This window comes from Nerophis lumbriciformis, linkage group LG06 (assembly GCF_033978685.3).
Source record: "Nerophis lumbriciformis linkage group LG06, RoL_Nlum_v2.1, whole genome shotgun sequence".
In the NCBI taxonomy this organism is placed as follows: Eukaryota; Metazoa; Chordata; class Actinopteri; order Syngnathiformes; family Syngnathidae; genus Nerophis; species Nerophis lumbriciformis.
The window spans coordinates 40589486-40606379 of NC_084553.2; the positions used below are offsets into that span (position 1 = coordinate 40589486).

Genomic DNA, 16894 nt, shown 5'->3' on the forward strand with positions numbered 1-16894 from the left:
GGATCGAACCCAGGCCACAATCTCATTTGGTTTTAAAAGAAAGGCTCACTGTGCCTTGGGCCTGCGATGAAGTGTTCATGTGACCCGGTTTTAGTATGACCACGAGAGGGACAAGCGGTATGAAATGGACAGATGGATGGCTCACTGTGCCACTTTTTGAAAAGCCAGCTTGTAAAGAAACTACATGTACTTAACTCTAATTACTGCAACGTTTTCACTTCTGATACTGCAGCCTTGACTATTTGGCCGATATCGATAAGATATGATATCAGCACAATTAATACATCCTTTCTTTTTGCCTACTTATTATGTAGTGTGGAATGTTATAAAAGGCTTGATCTAGTGTCATGTTGTGATCATGAGGGATCTTCATTCGTAATCCTGACTCTAATTTGCAAGTATGCGTTCATTTCAATTTGTCCTACGTGTGTTGCCGTAGTCAGGAAGCAAGCTTTCCTTTTTTTCTTTTCCATCTTTCCCATCAAGTTGAACGTGCTGAAGTGATTTAGTGTAAGTATTGTAATGATTATACATCTGCGGTTTGATTGTTACGTACATCTTAAGTGTTGTTTTATATTTCCAAATTCGGAGATGCTGAATTCGCAATGTACAAGCGCTAATGCTAACTAGTAGCATGTCTATGGCGAATCCAATGTAAATTAGCATTGAGCTAGCGTGTTTGCGTACATCATTTTTTTTATGTTTGGAATGTCAGAGAGAAGTTATTTTATCTGTATTGTTATTCATATTGACATACTGTATTTCTGTGTGCTCACTTTTACAATGTTTTGAAGCAAAGACTATAAATGCTCTCAAATGGAGATACAACCAACAAAGTAGCATAGCATCAATTGACAAAACTAACAGCAATCACACAGCTTAGTGATCAAAATTAAATGTGCTTAAAATCACTGGACAATTTCTGTCTGGCCTAATTCTAAAAGTAAGCTGAAGACAGACCTTAAAACTGATTTAGAAATGTACATATCAATAATTATTTTTAAATGGTGTGTTTTTTATTCTTGTTGGGTCTTTGAATAACCATGCATTTCTTTCTGCGCCCATCATGCATACACACACATGCATATACACACACACACACACGCACACACATACAGTTAGTGTGTTGCAGATGCTGCCTTTTAAGTGAATATGATCCATAGCGCCCTCTGTTGGCTGTTAGTGAATTACAGTTTCCCTGGTCTTCTTCCCCTTCTGTTTTTTTTTTCCTTTCCTTTAATTTTGTCTGGTAGAACAAGCCCACGGGACAGCACCTATCAATGTAATGTTGTTTATATGACGGCCACACATTTATCAATGTGTGGCCCTGTGGTCAGGTGCTTAAGTGACCGGCTCTTTGAATTTCTAGAATACTGTTCTGACCCAGTCGCACCCCTGCGTGAACTTTCTGTGGCCTATCGAGTGCTGTGATTGATGACACTATGAGTTGCAATGGATAATTCTCCTGCAGATCACACACACTCTCTCTCTCACACACACACACACACGCACACACACATGCATGTAATAACAAAAGAAGAGTGATAGGTCTGTTTTAAAAGTAGAGTTCATACTTCATTCATTGCTGCCTATTATTACATGTAATACAGAATTTTCCCCATGTGGAGTTTTTTGTATTGATGTCCTGTACAATAAAGAGAACACATTCGCGCGTGTACACACACACACACACGCGTCAACACAACACATGTTTATTTCCCTGGCTTTTATCGTGATAGGCTTGTGTTTATGAGCTCCACCAGTGAAAGAGAGAGGAAAGTGGCCTAAAGGGGTCACTGTCAACATGCACACTGACTGAGAGACAATCGATAGGTGGGGGAGGTGAAGATGGGGGTCACAGAGGGGTAGAACAACCGTGGCGAAACCATGGAATGTGTTAGGGGGTTGTTTAAAACAAACTATTTGTTGAACTGATGAATATAGCACATGCAATCGTTGTGTGATTGCTTTTTAGTTTACCTGTCGTGGGTCAGGTTGTGTGTTTTTGTGTCTATATTGTGCAGTGATTCAAATTTTCTGCTTCGTTTTGGTAGCTCTGTGTCAATCAACTTTGGCATAATTCATATGATGGTGTTTATATTGCAGTGTAATATCATATCATCAGTTAAACACTATTTTACATTTCAGAAGAGGAGGATGTCATAAACATGTTTTAACGTGAGTGCGTATGTGTGTGTGTGTGTTTGTGAGGTTTTGGTAAAGTGTTTGTTTGCCCAGCAGTGACGGCAGCATTGATTCACACTCATCTTTGTCGATGCTTATAAGTCCCTGGATACATCATAACTCTGTGTGTGCGTGCGTGTGAGCGTGAACCAGACGGCAAGTGTGTGTACTCTTTAGTTGGATTATGTTTATGCAAAGGACGTTAAATTGAGTTTAAAGTGAGATTATTCTTTTATTCCCTGTCATTTGTTGAGAGTTGACATACTAAGTTTTGAGACCCTGAAACATAATTTAAAAAATGGTTTTATAAAATGACCAACAACCTGCAATTAAATTAAAAAAAAACCTAATTCTGTTAAATAAATAAACTAGGGCTGTCAAAAATAACAAGTTAATTCGAGTGATTAATCACAAAAAAATAATGCATTAATTGTGTGCAGTTGGAGATTAATCACACAATTTACTTAAGTGCAGAAGGTTACCTGAAAGGCGGCGTGCGCGATCAGATCAATGCATACGTCACTGCAAAGATGAGTGAGGAGACTGACTGGTGTGCTCGCTGGCAAATTTCACTTCAAAATAAACCCCATCAGGGCTTCAGATAAAACTGTTACAATGTTTTGAGGTAAAAAAAAATATGTCATTTGACAGCACTAACACATGCTTTAGTTGTTGCCAAAGTGAGGGACAACTAGTTGTAATTTACTGTGATTAATCAAAATGTAAAAGTGTGAATAATTTGATTTAAAAATGTACAATTTGACAGCACTAAAAAATAAACATATGCTTCGTATTATTCCAAAGTGAGGAATAACTAGTAGTAATTTAGTGTGAATAATCATGATTATTCCAAATTCAAAAATGTGATTAATCTGATGAAAAAATGTATCATTTAACAGCTCTGAAGAAAAAAAACACTTGCTTCATTTATTTGACTAAGTGAGGAACAACTAGTAGTAATTTACCGTGATTAATCGCGATTAATCCAAATTCAAATGTATAATTAATCTGGTTTTAAAATTATTTGACAGCACTAAAAAAATCTTATACTTCGGTTATTTGAATGAGGACCAACTGGTAGTAATTACTGTGATTAATCACGAGTAATCAGAATTTAAAAGTATGATTAATCTGATTAAAATGTATCAATTGACAGCACTAAAAAATACACATGCTTCGATTTTAAACCAAAGTGAGGAACAACTTTTAGTAATTTACTGTGATTGATCGCGATTAATCCAAATTCAAAAGTGTGATTGTTCTAAATAAAAAAACATTTTGACAGCACTGAAAAAAGAAACATGCTTCAGTTATTGTACTAAATAAAGAACAACTAACAGTACTTTACTGTGATTAATCATGGTTATTTCGAATCCAAAAGTGTAATTAATCTGATTTTTAAAAATGAACATTTGACAGAACAAAAAATAACAAGCTTTGGTTATTTGACTAAGTGCAGACTAATTTGTAGTAATTTACTGCGATTAATCATGATTAATCCCAATGCAAAAGTGTGATTAATCTGATACAACAAATTAATCATTTGACAGCACTTAAATAAAATATGCTTTGGTTATTTGACTATGTGAGGAACAACTAGTATTAATTGTGATTAATTGCAATTAATTCAAATTCAAAACTGTGATTAATCTAATTTAAGAAAAATATTTATTTGGCAACACTAAAAAATGAGACATGCTTTGGTTATTTGCCAAAGTGAGGAACAACTAGTAGTAGTTTAGCGTGAAGCTCAGGGAATTTTGCCTTTCAACATGACAAGAATGCAAATCCACCAGAAGAAAATGTTGATTTCTTGATAGCCCAGACCTAAATCCAATTGAATATCCTGTAAAAGGGGGCGCTGCATAAGACAATGTGACAGATTTGAAGAGTGTTCAAATGTTGCCGAGTCAAAATGTGCCATGCTGGTAAGACTCCTTATCCAAAAAGACTGAACGATGTCAACAGACTTTAATATATTATTATTTATTATTATTATATTGTTTCCATTTTACAATGACGAGTACAAGTTGTATGGCACATTAAGTTAGGGAATGATTTATTGCAGAAAACGGTAAAATGCGATGTACTGTTGATTAGTTTGTTGCACCACCGGCCATTTGTCAACAAATGTCCACTGCAGAGGACACAGGTTCTGAGGAAGACATGTGCGTCATAATAAATATATCTACTGTATGTACAGTAGTTGTAAAGAGTTTGACCTCTCAACAAAAGAGTGGAAGGCCTTCAATAATTTCTCCTTAAAATATGTTTTAATGTATCAACACATGTACAGTAGCATCACAAGCAGAAGTAACTTTTAAAGTAAAGCTCGTACGATAATTACATGACATCATATTTCAGTTTTTGCAATACAGAAATCAGTCTGCACACACGTTTACATCAAAGGAACTGGTTTGAGGAAATGTTTTATTATCTGTTCTCCTCCAAAGCTGCTAATCACAAGCGCTCTCTTTCATCTTTGCATCCCCTCCCTGCACTTCCTGCAGTGTTGAAAGAAGCGCTGACGTGTCAGAGTTTTAGGAATAAGATTGAAAATGTGAGCCACAGTCAATATATGTCCTCCATGTAGTTTTGTAAACGCTCTTGCCTCGGTGTGTAGAGTTCTGGTACAGCGTGCAGCTTACATGCAGCTTTGGAATTGGTCATGCTCTCTAGTGTGGTTACAGCCATCCTCTTTTTGATGGTGGTGGTTGATCAGTAAAAATTATGTTTATTCCAACTATATTTACCACAGGACGTCTACACTCACCTGTCTCATCCTCTCCTCTCTTCCCTACAGCATCCCTATTTGTCCGGCCCCTCCCTCTCCACCTGCTCTGTTTCCTAGCTCTGCTCCTGTCCCCGCCCCTGTCTCCACCCCTCCCCGCAACCATAGGCCGAGGGTCCACCAATGGCGGCCGCTCCGGCAGCCTTGAGGGACTACATATGCAAAACAACCGCTGCTTAATATTCATGAGCTGCTTTTGGGGCTTTAAGTCGTTGATTAGGACAGCGGCACAGCTTTCTGTCCCAACTGCCCGCCTGACTGGCTGACTTTGTGTGTGTGTGTGTGTGTGTGTCTGTCGCACCCCTTCTCTCTCCCACTGGCCATACACACACACTCTCTCTCACTCACATCCACCCAGAGCAGATCAGTGCAGGCAGGCAGCGCTCAGCCCGCTAAATTGTGTTGCTTCCTCCAAGTGGAAGCAAGGACCGAGAGACCGGAGAAAGAAGAGGACACATATTGAAACTTTTTTTTTTTCTTCCCACAAAACAGCCCAATCTTTTTCTCTGGAGGAGGTTGACATGACAATGAGACGTTATCGCCGATGGATTTGGTAGGACATCCGCTCTCCGAGTGTTTTTTAATGCACTCTGAACAAGAGTAGGTAAATTTTTGCCTTTTATTCTAATTTGTCATTGTCTTCCATTGTAGTTGTGTGTATGTTGTTTCTGCTGTCAGGTATCGTGTGTGTGTGTGTGTGTGTGTGTGTGTGTGTGTGTGTGTGTGTAACAGCAGTGTCAGGACAACAGCAACTCATTATGGACATCACACCTGAGAGACTGACCCACACGCATACACACACAAGTTTTTTACTGTGTCTGCATGTTCATCCAAGTGTGGGGGACAAGGGCCCATAAGTGAGAGGATGAAAAGAGGGGAAGCGCTCTTAAATGCCAGAGGAGGTAGAATTTCAGACGGCCGACTCAGCATGTGGCCCTGCACAGGAATTAGACACACACACACTTTGACACAACACCAACAAAAAGTGAGTTGCTCCTTTTGCTGCTCTTTTTCGGTTGGTGTCATAAAGACCAGCAAGTGGACATAAGTGTGTGTGAGTTTTCTTGAAGAAACATCATTTAATATGAACCAACCTTAGCCTTTTTTATGCAAATACAGTTAAAAAAAGTTGGAGTGTGTGTAACCATCACCATGTAAAATGATTTGAACGTTTGTTCCTACAAACAACAAGTAGGTTAAATTCAGCTGCGCAAAATATTGCCCTCTGTTTAAATGTCTTCATGTGTGTGTAAAAGTGCAAAAAAAAACAAATCAAGTCTGAGGCCGATGTGATGCATTTATTGAGGATGTCTTTAAATGCAAACAAAAACACTGGAAAAGCTCCTAAACATGTGTTACTGATTATGCTTTTAAAAAAGAAACACTAATTTTTAAAGTTAAACTAAAATATTGTGTATATATTGTGTGTGCGGGATGGTTATTTAAAGAATAATTAGACTTCAATAACTTTTGGAAATGTGCCAAAATGTCAGTTTAATGTCATAAATTAGTGTCTTTGAAAAGTCTGACACAAAATCTGTATTTCTTTATTATTAAGACTTGTGCTCAGTATCATTTACCTTTTTAAAAACAAACAAAAAAAAAAGTCAGTGTGGGTCCGTCTGCTGATCTTTCAGATACAAACCAGTGTGACCAGTTTGGGACATGCCCACAGTGAAATTGACGTTTCAGCACTTTCCGTTAGCTTTTATGCTGTAAATGTGTTTGATTGTGATATTTTACAACGGATGCATTCTGTATAATAAGCTCTACTTTTACAATTCCATACATCATGCATACTTCCTTCCATCCATCCATGCTCTTTCTCCGCTTCTTAGTCTTCTCATGCACCCCTTTCTAACACTAATTAAAGTATTAGGGATCCTGATGATGATGATACTGATATCAATAATAATAACATTATGCTATTAATATAATAAACCCCCCTTTGCCATCTTATACATACCATTAGCATATCATTAGAGTTTATTTTCCTAGGTGACTTTGAGGAATTGTATTTATTTTTTGCCGACATGCGTGTTGCTAAAAGACGGCCGTGCATGCAAACCATGAAGGCAGTCATCGCAAAGCAAATAATTGCAGTAAAAAAACTAATAATATTTTCTTATGTTATGCATGGAAAATTTGGTATAGTGATGTACTTTTTGTATGATTTATTAAACTGACACCACTGTAGGTGTAGACAGCAGAATTATATCAAGCGATTATATGACGGTGAGGTGCTAGAGATGGCGCTCCACTTTAAGTCTCTGTGTGTGGTGTTTTGAAAGTAATTGTTTTCATTTGTTTTAGCAGCAAACACTTAGCCAACATTTCAAAATCATGATGGATGACCATCAGAAAAAAAATGTCATTCTATGACCAACTGTTCAACTTTGCTATATAGAATTCATAGTACATTTCTAAAGACGTGTAACAATTCAAGCATATCGAAAAGTGTGTGTGTTTGCCTGTGATAACCACCATTTTTTTTGTTTTACTTTATTACACATAAATGTTTAGTGTTTATATTTTCAGCGCTTGTTTTGAATCTTTCTGTTTATTTCCATGAGGAAAGGCAAGCACTAAAGGGAGACAGAGAGATGAAGCTGACTGTTTGGGGTGGGGGTGACCAGAGAGAGATTGCGTAAATTAAAATCCTTTTAATCTCCTTATAAAATCATTTACTTAATTCATCTGTCAGGGCATGTCAATATGTGCCGCACTGATTTGTTGCCCGTGTGCGCTTCTGTTTGTGTGTGTGTGCATGTGTGCGTGTGTGTGTGTGTTTGTGACCTGAATGGCTGGCCGGTGAGAGGTGGTGTTCCTCTTTTTTTTGTGTCCGCTCGCCTGTCCCGATGGCATTTGTTATCTGTCAGGTTTGTCCTCGCCTACACTCACTGACACACACACACACACACACACTTTAAAAAGGCAGGCCTGGCTCATGTGTGAAGGGTCCGAGCATTCCGGCAGTAATTTAGTCCTGTAAAAGGGGAGGGAGGGATGCAAAAGAGTGAGACAGAGAGGGGATAGGTGGAAGGGAGATGAGGGTGGGGGGCGGCTGCTTTTGTCTGGCACCCCTGCTCTTAGCGGTCTGTGGGACGCATGAGCGCACACATGGCTGCACACACTCATTCTAGATCATGCTTTTTCATCTTAAAAAAAGTCACACATTGTCTTTAGTGATGCACATGATGTGAATTTGACTGATTTCACTCTCAATCAATCAGTGTGTGTGTGCGTGTGTGTTATGGGTCAATGGCGGCCTTGATGTGTTGAAAGAGCAGTACGAGGGGACCGTACCAGCTGTGACACACACTCACCGCAATTAGCCGCAGCCCAGCCAAATGTGTGTGCGTGTGTGTATGTGTGTGTGTGTGTGTGTGTGTGTGTGTGTGTGTGTGTGTGCGTGTGTGTGTGTGTGTGTGATTGAATGCCAAAGGGACAATTGCAAGAACAGAGAGAGTGTGATAGTATTGAGAGAGGGGCAATTGCGCTCATCCCAATCTCTTCTTTTTCCCCCCACATCGCCCCATTCTGCAGGCACGATCCATACATCAGAGTGTATGTTCATTACTATCACTTGATATCAAATCATTTGTGGTTCCTCTGCTTACCAACAAATATTGACCTAATTTCCCATTTGGCAGATTCAAATCATGTGGGAGAAAAGAGGTTTCTTACCTAGTTAATTTAGGAGATATTTTTCCAGCGTTTTTATGGCTGTTCTGCATAAACAGCACAAGAATCAAAATTCAACAACGCGGTACCGCCTGTATACAAAAGTATTCTGCAATGCCGGGGCCGTGGAGTTGTGATGTTTGACGCTCTCTTTTCCCCGCCCTGTTTTGCTGGAAGCAATTGTGCGACAAGTGTTGTATATCGGACATAGCCGCCGACGTCGTAATGCATCTAATTGTGCCATTGAAGGACGGAATAAAAGCGCAAACATACTTCGGACAATCTCCTGCTTTGTTGTGTAGGACTTCTTGCTGTGGGAAAATCACTTTTTTTTTGTTGACATAGCTACAGAAATGCATTTTTTTTTTTATATTTATTAATTCATTTAGCAACAACGCTCTAAAAGTTGTCCGAACAATGCTAATCTGTTTCTAGATTCTACGTTCGAAGGCTTTTGAACCCCCAGCCTCTGCTATGTTGCGCAAGACCGTTTAAGTTTACTGAGTGAAAACGGAATTCCTCTTCAGGGATGAGAATGAATATAAAAATAAATTTCTTCCCACGTAGCGATAGATGAGTCTATATCTATGGAGAGGTTAACTGAGCGGCATTTTTGTTGGACGATGTGAATTTGTCACTGTTAGTAACAATTTTTACGTTGCATTTTAAAAATGAAGCCATCAGTGTGTGATAGGAAGTGTGTGTGTGTGTTTATCATGTGGTGTTCAAGGCTTCTAACGGTGGCCCTAATGGGAGGAGACAGCGCAGACCAGGCCTCAATAGAACAAATTTAGATGGAGAGGTGGCGTGTGTGTGCGTTTGAGAGCTAGAAGAGAAGTAAGGTCCTGCTTTTTTGGCCCCCGCCTCGTATGATTCAGTTGTTCGGCTTTGTGCGTCCAAGAAAAGGTGTAGCGGAAAGGGGCGGGGTGAGCGAAGGAAATGGATGACCATGCCACCTGCAGACTGACAGTGAAATATTCCTCCACTCATCCTCCCATCATGCTTCATGTGGCAGACCACGCTCCTTCTTCTGTCTTCCACACCACCATCTTATACGTTAGATGTTTCCTTCGCTTCGATCAAAATGCATGGTCAGCAGCACATATTTTGTGACAGAAATTGTAAAACATGTTAGATTATACTTTTTAGGTTTTTGACGCATAATTTTACACAAACCTATAAAATGAATGCTTGAAATGAAGGTTAAAAGTAAATATTGTCTATTTAACATCAGGGATTAATAGTTTCAGAAAAATATTATTTTTTTTGCATATTTGCAAAAATACCTTATATTGCAGCGTGTACGAAGTTTGGCCGACACAGGATGCATTTGGTTTTATTTATCTTCTACAACTATAAACATATCAGAACAGGTGTACATGCATTTTCTCGCTGCAGAAAGGAAAGAAATAGCATCACATACACAGTTAAATAATGTTTACGTAAGCTGTGTATGAATCTGTTGTGTGTTTTCCTAAATATCTGATAAGAAAAAAAAAAAACATGTTTTTGATGTAAGATATTAACACGCCGTGCCCTCTGGAGGGCTTTGCCTCATCGCAGTTGATCCCCACTTTGCTTTTTCTTCCTCGCAGAGAACAATTTATTTCCGCCTTACCCCGTTCTTCCTCCACCGTTTGCCTCCCAACACACTCTCCCCGTATCCCTACCTCCCCACCCACCTCCGTCCTCACCCTGCAGGCCCCTCCCGTGCGGAGCTGTCACCTTTCTGCACCCGCTCAGTCCCTATTAAGAACGACAGCCCATCTGCCGCCTGCCCCGCTAACAGCTCCCGTCGCTAACGCTAACGTGTACACACATCCGCTCACACACACACACACACATGCCTACAGTGCACTGCATCTAGCCCCATCTGCCCTGATGTAGACACAAAACAGCCACACACACCTCTGTATAGAAGTATGTTCTTCACAGCATTTTTCGTGATCATATTTAAGAAATTTGTTACAAAAGGTAACAGTCGGACTGTTTTGCAGGTTGGCATAAAACACTGCAGTGACGCACTTTCACAGTGCTGCCTTGACGCACACTGCTTAGTCCACAAACTCAGAGCAATAGTGTTAGGTAGTGCATATTGTCGAATCAAAGTCATCAAAAATTAAGCAATTAAAATTTTAATTACATGTCTATGACTGTGATTTTTTTGTGAAAACTCCCTACAACACTAACATTCAGAAATATCATAAAAACATATAAGTAAACAACCACTTTTTTTTTCAGTAAATCAATATTATAGCGTTCGTACAAAGGACAGTTTTGTATGAACTCCCTAAACTCCTCTAACATGCAGCACTTTTTGTTTCCTCCCTAAAAACATAAAGAAACAGTCACCATGTTTGAGGACCTTCCAGAAATCTAATTTCTCATAATTACAGTCTATGGTGTATGAACTCCCTAAACTCATTTTTCAGTCTATTTTTTTTATAGTACAACATTTTTTTTTTACATAAGTCGGAAGTACACCATTACCTTTTCTCCAGTTAACCAAAATGTTTAAGTTTTATTTAAATTACAGTTATGTGTGAACTCCCTAAACTCCTCCAAGATGCAGCACTTTTTGTTTCCTCCCTAAAGACTTACAGAAACAGTCAACATGTTTGAGGACCTTCCAGAAATCTAATTTTTCATAATTGCAGTCTATGGTGTATGAACTCCCTAAACTCCTTTTTCAGTTTATTTTTTTATATTACAACATTTTTTACGTATGTCGGAAGTACACCACTACCTTTTTCCTGTTAACCAAAATGTTTAAGTTTGATTTAAATTACAGTTATGTGTGAACTCCCTAAACTCCTCTAACATGCAAAACTATTGGTATTATTAGTAAAGACATCTATAAAGAGACAACTTTTTTCAAGAAACCACCTGAGAAATACATTTTCTCATATGCACAATAAATTGTGTATAAACAATTTTTTTATGTTTTTTACTTTTTATAATACATTATTTATTTGACAAAAGTCATCAGTATGATTCAGTTGTTCGGCTTTTTTTCTAATTAAGTTTTATACAGATTACAGTTTTGGATGAACTTCTCAAATTCCTCTAACATGTAGAACTATTGGTATGCTCACTAAAGACAGCAACATATTGAAGGAATATCTTTGAATAAATTTTTTGTGATTACAGTGCATTTTGTATGAGCTACCTAAACTACATTTAAATTGTACGTTTTTATTGTACATCACTTTTGTTTATTTTTTGTCTGTCAGGCTCCTTTATATTTTTATGACACAATATTTCCACAAAAGTCATATGAAAACGGTGCATTTTTGCATAACAGTGCATTTGTGTTTTGTATGAACTTCCTAAAGTCCTCCAACATGCACAGACAAAATTATTGGTTTTAGACTTTTATTTTACTGTCTATTAATTCCACAGAAAATCATCAATAAACCCCCACATTTTGTGTTTTTTAGTAGTATGAACTCCCTAAACTCCTCCCACTGTACATGCTTGCACATGCAAACCTAAGGCTAACAGGTTATTTTAAAATATTGTTCTGGCACATTATTTTCCCACAAATCACTCAAATGTTTTAAGTAATCCACCTAAAAATATTTATTATTTACAGCCCTTTGTTTTTGTATGAACTCCCTAAACTCCACTGTCTTTTATTGGAGGTAATCACAAGTCAATACTGACAAGCAATACTGATACATGGACATATTAATGTATGTTTCATTTGGAAAAAAATAATTTTCAGCTTTTAAAAAAGGCTAATGCTGTATATAGCTTTTGAAAATAACGTTTAATATCACACGTTATTGTTGACAAACATCCTCAATTTCTTCTATATTTGTTACACAGAACCACAGTGTTTAATGATGTGATGGCTTTTTTATTTGTCCTCACGTGTCGTGATGACATACCACTGTCCAGCAGAACAATTAAAAACCTTAAAACGTTAACTTGGGCACAGGTCCTATACATGTACTGTATGTGTGTGTCTGTGTCTGCATGTGTGTGTGTGTGTCCACGTGCAGTGTGTGGTGGCATTTGTTTCCTTCAGGGCTAGGTGCCTTTTGCATTAGTAAGAATGGCAACTGTCTCATCAATCACTACATCCCCATGTCTCACACACACACACAGCCATGGTCATTCTATTCGCAGATGGGCCAGCAACACATGAGCGAGTCACTGAGCAGCACGCGCACACACACACACACACACACACACACACATGCAGAGCGTATAGGCTGGAATAGGCTGAGTAGGATTACAGTTTACATTCACTTTGTTACCATTGAGTCATGATGCTCATAAAAGTAATTTAAAAGTAAAAAAAAAAAAAAGAAGAAGAACAATGAATTATTAAAGGGATTTAAACCAGCAACATAATACTGGATGTGCTTATGTTGGCGATGACAGCAGGGTAAAAAAGTTATATTAAGTGTTTTCTGTCTATATGGCATTGTGACACGGCAAGCAAAGCCAATAAGAGTGTGCAGCTAGCTAGATATTGATTGGTCTTATTCACCAGAGTGGAACTAAAACCACCAAATTACACAGGCAGACCTCTCCACTCTACACATGGAGAGAGCGACAAAGAGAAGTAGCCACAACATTAGGTACACCTGCACCTTCTAATGAGACACATTAGTATTCAATGTTTTTACTGTAGCACTGGGAGCTGTTTCTAATGCTTAGGTGACGTTAATGCATCCCGAAAACTTTTGTAATGATCCATCATTGCAAATGAAAATAATCAACTTGAGCATTATTATCTTTTCTATTGAATTGGATGGATCTTGCTAGATTGTGCAGAATCGGTAGAACATCCTGCTGTTTACTGAAAGTCTTCACACAAGATCATCATGCACATATTTAATGTATAGCCATTTATTTATACAAATGACTGCACACATTACTGGAGTTTCATTTTTAAGTTGTGTGTGTATTTTTTCCTATATAGTCCTCCAAATGTTGCTGATTGCCATCTATTGCTACTTAATTTTATTCCCCATTTTTTAATTAACAAATTTTTTTTTTTGCAGTATAGAATTTGGGTTGCATTGACTGCGGTGACCTTATCAATCCACCGACGGCCTCTTTACCCCCCTCCCGACACCATGCTGCCTTTGATTTGACACACAGTGTGCCATCCTCCAGGGCTTTTTGCTTTTTGTTCTCTCCATCTGATGGCCTTATCCACCAGCTGGAATGGCTGTGATGGCACATCTTAAAATGTTATAGGACCAAAGCTTCCTGTTAATGTCTGTCTGTGTGCTCACTGCTGGTACTTTTAACGTGTGGCAAATAAAGTAAAAAAAACATAAAGTCACTTTCTAGTTTCAAACTGTGCAGTACAACCGTTAAGGCATGTGATGTGAATGTGCATGTGTGAATATGGACTATCATTGATAGTATTTGTTGTTAATTTGTTTTCTAGTGCATGCATTGTTTACTGAATTCTATTGTTTAATTGATCACTTTCTAAAGCAAGTGTTTGAATCTTTTTCCCGTTGTTGCTCTGGCTAATCAGTATCGTCACTCCTTGCAGAATGAACTTGTCGAAGGGTCCACTGGTGAACAGCAGCACTGACGACAGCTCCAAGTCAACGTACGGTAAATGCGGCGCTGGCGCCTGGAGGATGCACCAAAGCTACGAGCCGCTGGAGACCAACCACATGAGAGACCCACATGCCCTCTACAACCCGAGGTACAGACAGTTTTGTGACAAGTATAACGATTTTCAAATCGACATGCTTTTTTCACAGCAGTCATTTTGTAAATAGTAAGGCACATACAATTAACAAGGTTATTGCACAAAAATGTTTTACCAACATCATTACAACTTTTTAGAGGGGTGATACATGAGCCAAGGAAGAACACATTTGTTTTTGGTGAGGATCTGGTTATAGAGTCATGTAAAAAAAATTACTATTTTACTAAAAGCGCTGCACACAAGAGTGAACAAGAGCCTGATTTACTAAGATCCAAATACCACGTGCTAAACAGCGTGTGCAAACTCTAAAATTGTGTGTACTGTTAGTGGGCGTTTTGTGTGTGACCTACTACTGTAAGACTGCATGTACAATTGATAACAAGTGCAAAAGTAGTTTTGTGTGTATACTTTGCAGGGAGACAGGCAAGAATTAGCAACTAATTGGCCATAAGTCGTTGAGCATTTTCTCTTAACGGGGTCATGATTATGTTGTTTTTTTTCTACCTTTAAGACCTTTCCTTGTGGTCTACATAACATGTAATGGTCGTTGCATAGATTATGTTTTACAGACCATCTTTAAGCCGCTTTCTGACCATCTCTTCAGGATGCGTCGTTTTGTGGGCGGTCTTATTTACGTGGCTCCACTTGGACTGCGCCTTCTCCTCGTCATCCATGTTGTAGTTTTTAGTGCCTCCATATGGAGTCTACTGACAGATATACGTTCGAAATATCCGCTACTTTGTATTAGAAATGACAACAGCGGAGGATGCATGTGCATGTACGAGCCAGTCTGCCCACCAGCAAGAGAATAGAGAAAAAGAAAGCGCTTATTGACTACAACGTCGGACCACAAAGGCGGACTTGCGCCAAGCTCTTTGGGCAAATCTCGACCAAAAATGGATAATCAGCTGGTGTCACAATTGGGAAAAGCGTCACAAATTGGACAAATTCCAAACTGCTCGTTTGGAGGAAGTATAACTGAAGGCAAGATTGTTTTATAAATATCTCCGCCATACCTCTATGGTTTCATTTCAAATTGTTGGGACTTATGCAGATCCCAAATACACAAAAACAGGTATCGATAGGTAAGAAAAAAAAGGTTTTGCATAATAGGTCCCCTGTAAGGTGATAAAACGTAGAGGATCTGTATTACATTGTATGCTAGCATGGTTTTCAATGTTTATTGACCACAAATGTTTTGTAAATGGGGTATAGTGAACGCAAAAGTGAGTGCTCCATCATACAAAACAATTTTGACAACTTAATTCGCTTGAAACCACCTGACAAACGTTTGAGTGTAGCTGCAAACAAGTAAAACTGAGGGCTTCCATATTTCGAGTGACAACTGTACTGTAAATACGCTGCTTGTTTCATGTCCAAACAAACTGCGAGCACATTCCCCCTCCTACCTCGTGTCTTTTAATCATTCTGAGTTTGTCTGGAGATGACACAGATGCACACAGTTGTCATTGTGAGTATGCCATTTGTTCCAAATTATCAGTAAATGGTGTTGTATGCAAAGACGGGAGATTATATATCTATGCATATATTCTTGTTGCTACATTGTAAGAGAGTAGGAGTAAGCTTTAAGTGTGTATTGTCTTGTTACAGTAATACATAACCCTGTTAGTTATAGTTATTATGTTACAACCTGTTGCCCTGCTATCGATGAGTGTGTTGTTGTCGGGCTTTTTGCAAAGCCTTTTAGTTTTAAGTGTGTGTGTGTTTGTGTGTAGACTGGGAAGTCTTAGTCCAATAGGATTTCAGGGTTAGTCTGGGTCAAGCCAATTAGAGGTCTGGCAAGCCTTTCTCACGCAGACTCTCAGCCAATCACTGAGGGGAGCGTTAGCAGAACCGTGTGTGTGTTGGCAGACAGTGAAGTGTAGTGATAAGAGGGGTAAAGGTGTGCCAGGGGCTGGGTTGTCACGCCATGGCTGCAACATAGGTGCACCTAATGACATCCGATACAAGGGTGGTACACAAAGTTAGTGATGCTCACAGTCAGAGATGTGCAGTATTTATGTAACAATATGTTTATTATTGTTGTCGTTGAAGTGGTGCACTTTATTACACTGAGGTCTGTATTGCCCAAATATTAGTAAGACAGTATGTGTAAATCCCTTGTGATTCCATTCAGCAACTCAACATGAAGAAGAAGAGTTTATTCACACCATCTCCTTGTCTCAGCAATTACTGACAGCGTCTTCACTTCCTGTATTAAAAACCTTACTCGTTTTCTTATACGTAAATAAATCATGAAGAAATCATAAAGAATGAGTAATAGTGATCGTTTTTAAATAACTTCGAAAGTAATACAAGAGTACATAGAAAAACATTTTCATGGCTAAAATAAACGTCACGATTAATGTGATCATTTTCCACATTCACACCCCAGCAGAAGGCGAGCATCAGATCACATGAGCGCTCCTGCCAGGGCGAGCGACCTCCGACTGTGTTGATGGGATTTGTTTACACTGTTTACTTCACACACTCAAATGCACATACTTGCTCAGCCTCAGGGACCACGCCAAAGTCTACATCAAAAC

At 38.8% G+C, this 16894-nt stretch overlaps 1 protein-coding gene across 7 annotated transcripts in view; it reads left to right on the top strand.

Annotated features, from left to right (window-relative positions):
- The first annotated feature begins 429 nt into the window (after positions 1 to 429).
- esrrga (estrogen-related receptor gamma a) overlaps positions 430 to 16894 on the top strand; it is a 122590-nt gene continuing 106125 nt past the window's right edge. For 4 of the 7 annotated variants that reach the window (XM_061964333.2, XM_061964336.2, XM_061964335.2 and 1 more), the window contains exons 1-3: positions 430 to 510; positions 4988 to 5575; positions 14184 to 14342. In XM_061964333.2, the coding sequence (XP_061820317.1) occupies positions 5520 to 5575; positions 14184 to 14342 (215 nt within the window). In that variant the 5' untranslated portion in view covers positions 430 to 510; positions 4988 to 5519. Of the gene's footprint in view, positions 511 to 4987; positions 5580 to 14183; positions 14343 to 16894 lie in introns of all 7 variants that reach the window. The other 3 variants (XM_061964340.2, XM_061964334.2, XM_061964339.2) reach the window with 3 other exon arrangements.